The 5,419-nt window shown below is 21.2% G+C and overlaps 1 protein-coding gene across 1 annotated transcript in view; it reads left to right on the top strand.

The window, feature by feature from the left end:
• The window catches only part of LOC111615272 (twitchin-like), a 263,599-nt gene that overhangs the window by 32,205 nt on the left and 225,975 nt on the right, over window positions 1–5,419 (top strand). Inside the window, exons 7-8 of the mRNA XM_023356687.1 lie at window positions 501–718; window positions 3,424–3,436. Of these exons, the coding sequence (XP_023212455.1) occupies window positions 501–718; window positions 3,424–3,436 (231 nt within the window). The remainder of the gene's footprint in view (window positions 1–500; window positions 719–3,423; window positions 3,437–5,419) is intronic.

Genomic DNA, 5,419 nt, shown 5'->3' with positions numbered 1-5,419 from the left:
TTTTTTAAAGTAGGTCTAAATGATTATTTTAAAATTATTAAATATTTCTTAAAATGATCTTATTTTTGTTTTTAAAATAATTTTTTTATTAAGGAATAAAATTTCAAAAATGTTTCAATTTTATTGTTTTTAATAATTAAAAAATAATGTGTTTAATTATTAATTCTAATTTTCCAAAAGATTCTCAGGCGAACAAGAAAAATGGATTTTAAAAATTTTAACAATTAGATTTATATAATTTCTAAGGACTTTATTAATTCTTTTGTTAATTTAATTGTAACTGCAAATTAATGAAAGTCTGAAATAGTTACATATATTATGTGTAAGATTTATAAAAATATAAATTCTTTTTTAGTTTTGCTTAAGTTTTACTTATCAGCATAATTCTAATATTGTAATTTTTGAACTGATATTTATTTTTTGTTAAATAGGTAATTTTATATAAACAAACAAAGCTATTATTTAAAACATTGTTTTATTGAAATTTTTTTTGATAATAGGTATCATAAAGGATCTCCCCTTAAGGATGGTGGTCGTTATAAGTATAGTTTAACATTAGAAAAAAATGTATATATTGCATCTTTAACTGTCTTCCAAGTAGGGGATGTAGATGAGGGTGATTATAAAGTCATTGCTAAAAACTCTGCAGGCGAGAGTTTTGCAACTATTAATCTTAATTTTGAAGGTAAGAATTTACTGTCTTATCTCAAGAATATTGGTTTTTTACATTTATATACATAAATGTGTATATTCAATGTAAATATATATCTAAAAATCAATATATATACTGTAGAGCAAACTACTTATAATACAACTTTCAGCAGTTACATTTCTCACAAATATAAACATTTTTGGTCTTGTAATGTTATAAATATAAGCTTGCTGTAAGCTAAGGTTCCAGCTTCTGTGATGATTTCATCAATATGTATATGCAGTATATATATACAATATATATACATGTACTTTACATACATACATGCATATATACATGTATGTAAACTCAATATTAATATTTATATATACACAATTTTTAATTATTACAAATAAGTGTTTAATTAGTGTAATTATAATTATAGCAAAAAACTAAAAGTAATAAACATGAATATGATTACAAATTTTAGATTAACAAAAAATTCTCTTTTTCTATAATATGCAAATGCTACACAAAAACTATAATAAAAGAATGCAATTTTTTATTGTATTATTTTATTTTACAATTTATTCAGATGTAGAAAATTGTATTTTAGATTATTTTCAATAACATAGAATTACTCAAACATGAAACTTTAAAATATTTGTAAAAAATAATGTTTTTTGTAAACTAATATTTTAATTAAAAAAATAAAATTTAAAATTATCTCAATATGCAGGGTGAGTCAAAATTATGTGAACAATCTTAATTTTTAATCAAACATTATTAATGAAACATCTTAATTTTGTTTTGTTTTCTATTCCGATTGGTCACAATAGACTGTTGTTATGGCCTCCCCAATCTCTGGTGTTCTGGTACTAAACTGTACTGTTGAACATTGGTTTGAGTGCATTAATCGTGCTGGTGGTCAGGTTGAGACTCTGTATAACGCAAACTTTGAGTAAATGCTTTCTCTCAAATAGTGTTCACATAATTTTGACTCACCCAAGATTGTTCACATAATTTTGACTCATCCAAGATTGTTTACATAATTTTCACTCACCCAATATATATATATATGATTGCTTTTAAATTGTGATAAGCAAAATTTCATATGACCATAGGATTATATGTTATATAGAACTATTGATTTTAAAATTAAATAAGAGAATTATATTTAATTTATTTATTTATTGGTAAATATATTTATTACAGAATATATTATTAAGTTTTAATTAGTAAATATAACAATTGTTTTGAGAAAGATTTTAAAATTGTTGATTTTAATTAAAATATTTGATATTGAAGAAAATATTAATCGGTAGATAAATCAAAATAGAAAGAAACATTTGGATGTTTAGTATTTTTTACAAAAAAATTCAACAATTTTAATATTAATCAAAATTTGAAAAAGAATTCTAAATAGTTTTCATAAAATTGTTATGAAATAAAAGCTTTTAATTTTAGAAGAATTTTCATAAATTTATGAAATAAGTGGCAGGTAATGCAGAATATTTGACCTTAAAATTAGATTGAATTATGTCTTAATGAAAGTTTTATATTCTTCAATTTATATCTTTTTAAAATTAATTGTAAATTTTAATAATAAAATTTGAATTTAATATTATTGATATATTAAGTATTATTATTGAAAATTTAGAAATATTTAAAATACGGAAAACATTTGTTAAACAAATATAAAATTTATGTCTTAAGTGTAAAACTACCAATCATTGCAAAGTAAATCAAATTGTTTGTTAATGTAGATCAATGAGACTTTTAGAATTAATTTTTTAAATGTTGGCAATTTGAATTCATTATATCTGGCAATTGTTTTTTTCTATCTTAAATGATTAGATAATATAATTTAAATTATAAATATAACTTTCAGATTATATTTATTAAATTGAATTGTTTTAATACTGTCTGAAATGAATTCATTATCAATAGATATATTAAAATAAATAGATTGAAAAGAATAAAGGACATGGCTTATTTTTAATTGAAAATTTTATTCTTTAGCATGTAATGAAAAGTTAATTTTGTTTCTAATGACAGTTTTTATTGGCTTTGCTTCTAGTGACAGTGAACAAAGGCACAATGTAATTAAGTCATGATTAAGGACTTTAATTTGTTCATTCACAAGTTATTTTTCAGATCTAAATAGCAATATATATTTTAAAAGTTATTTTGAAATTTTTTATAAGTAATAAGGTTAAATTCTTGTTACAGGAGGAATACACTTGTTACATTTCAGTATTTTAACATGAGAGTATTCTTTCTTTCAAAAAGTAACAAATATAAATTTATATAATTAGATTACACAGTAGTTTAATACATAAAAGTGATTTCTACTCTTTATTTTCATTTTGTTCATACATAACTTTTTAAAAAGTATTGTTAAAGCTTTACATTTGAAATCTTGACAAGTAGTTCAGTTTGGTATTTTTGAGAGAGATTTAATTGTAATATTTCAAAGATTTTATCCTATAAAATTTTTATAAATAATAAAGAATTCTTTTGCAATGCAACAATAGCAGTATCTGTTGAAAAGGCAGTATATACAATGTTTATAAATAGTACTATTGGAGTTTGATGCAGTTGTGTGTTTTATATAAAAACACACAACTGCATCAAACTCAATAATTTCATCAAAATACAAAATTTTAGTGTATTTAAGATTTTTGTGAAAATTTAATGTTCTTTTTTTCCNTTAAAATTCCTTTCTCTGCAACTTATTGCAGTGTTCTCCTTATTAATTATTACTTTATGTTGAATTTTATTATTATCAGGAATAAAAATTAGGTATAATAATAAAGAGGAAACAAGAACTTTTCTGTAAGATTGCTTTATTATTATATGTATATTTCAATTCCTAATTAATCAAATTACAAAAGTTATAAAATTTGCACGCGGGTGTGGCCTAAAAGTCAGTTTACCGCACTATATTTTAAGATACGTTATTGTTATTTAAGAGTTATATTAATTATTATAGAAGAGTTTATTTTAAGAACGGCTTAAACTATTCTAGAAGAGCTTAGAGCTATTTATTATTCATGATATTCCATTGAAACGACTGAATCATAAATAATAACATGCAATACAAAGCAGCTTTAATCGTTTTGAAAATAATCTTAAATATATCTCGGCTAACTGACTTTATACCACTCAAAATACATAAATTTTTTATTTATAGACGAGTAACTATACAATCAATCCAGTCAATTTTGTCATAGAAATATGATGGATTTTCGACATAAAAGTCATTCGAATTTGATAAATCGTTTCTTAATTTATCATAAAAGCATTATTTTGTTGTAGATACGGAAGAGGAAAACGTGGAAACATGCAAACAACATAAAGGTCTATTTCAAGATTTCAGAAAAAAACATGAATAAGCAATTAATATCTTCAAGACAATGAATTTTTTATGAAAATAATCTGTCATTATAAAGAAAAAAATTCAATTTAATCATGCATTCAAATTGTTCTTATAATCTTACTATTAAATTGAAAAAAAAAACAAATATTAAATTCGTCTTACTTTCAAATAATAATTTAATGTTCATTGTTTGAGTATAATGGCAGTTTGAATTGAAAGTTTGAGCACAACAGTGATCTAACACTGTTTTTTCGAAAGTTGAGATATTGTATTTTAAAAGTGTTATTTGCTTTTTTACATGTTTCACAGTAAATTATTATTTATATAATTTATTATATTTGTTTTGTTTTCATCAATACTTACATGGAACCCTAGTAATTTTTCATTGTATTTAGAGGCAGTATACGTAATACATGAAAGTACATGCTAATTCAGTTTCAACATAAAGAGTTAGACCATTGTTGTGCTCAGTCTTTCAATTTATAATTAAACATAAGCCTCTATTTTTCATTATTTTTAATAAAATTTAAATAATTCAGAGTAGTTAGATTTCTAAAGAATTTTTCAATATAAAATTTAAATAAATATAAATATTATTTTGAAAAACATATTATGGTATTGGAAGTAGTTTTATATCTAAAAATATATTATTAAAATAACATTCTGATCCCTCTAAGATAGGATATTTATTTTATAGTGTATTTGGAATAATAAATATTGATGGTGTTTGTTAAGTCAACTGTTTATGTATGAAAAAAAAAAAACAGCTTTAATATTTTTTTTTTTTATTTTCTGTACAAGAATTTGTTATAATAAATTTTAAAATAAAATAAGTTGCTAATTTATCTTGTTCTCTATTACAAGATTTAAATGTTCAATGCAATTAAATTGGAAAAGAAATGTTATTACTTGATCAATTTGCTTCATTTGTTATGAACTGATTACTGTTTTACTTTTCTTTTATTCATGAACTTAATAACATCAAACTAATCCCATAACAACTAGATGATTTTTTTTCTTTTTTCTGTTTAAGACTCATCAATTCAAAATGATTTCTTTTGAATTTACATATGCTATTTTCTTTTATTCAGATTTTATAGTGAATAATATGGTTCAGAATATTTATTATAATAAAATAACTTTATAAATAAACTATGTTGTCCACAATATTCTTTAAAATGAAAAATTGGTATGATAAATAACTTTACTATATCATTATTTAAAATCCATTGATCTTTATATATTAAATTTTTTATGAATTTTATATTTTCTGTACTGAAATAATCTATTTAATGTATTTTGTTTAAATTTTTTAAATCAAAATTATTTTATTTATTACATAAATAATATAAGAACAACTTCTAAGAATAAAATAAAAATAAATCAATTTTTTTTTTCATAGTTTT

Source organism: Centruroides sculpturatus, unplaced genomic scaffold (assembly GCF_000671375.1).
Source record: "Centruroides sculpturatus isolate CEXI.00-Female unplaced genomic scaffold, Cexi_2.0 scaffold167, whole genome shotgun sequence".
Taxonomy (NCBI): Eukaryota; Metazoa; Arthropoda; class Arachnida; order Scorpiones; family Buthidae; genus Centruroides; species Centruroides sculpturatus.
The sequence above is the reverse complement of the archived record's forward strand: the minus strand, read 5'-3'. Positions and strand labels throughout refer to the sequence as shown.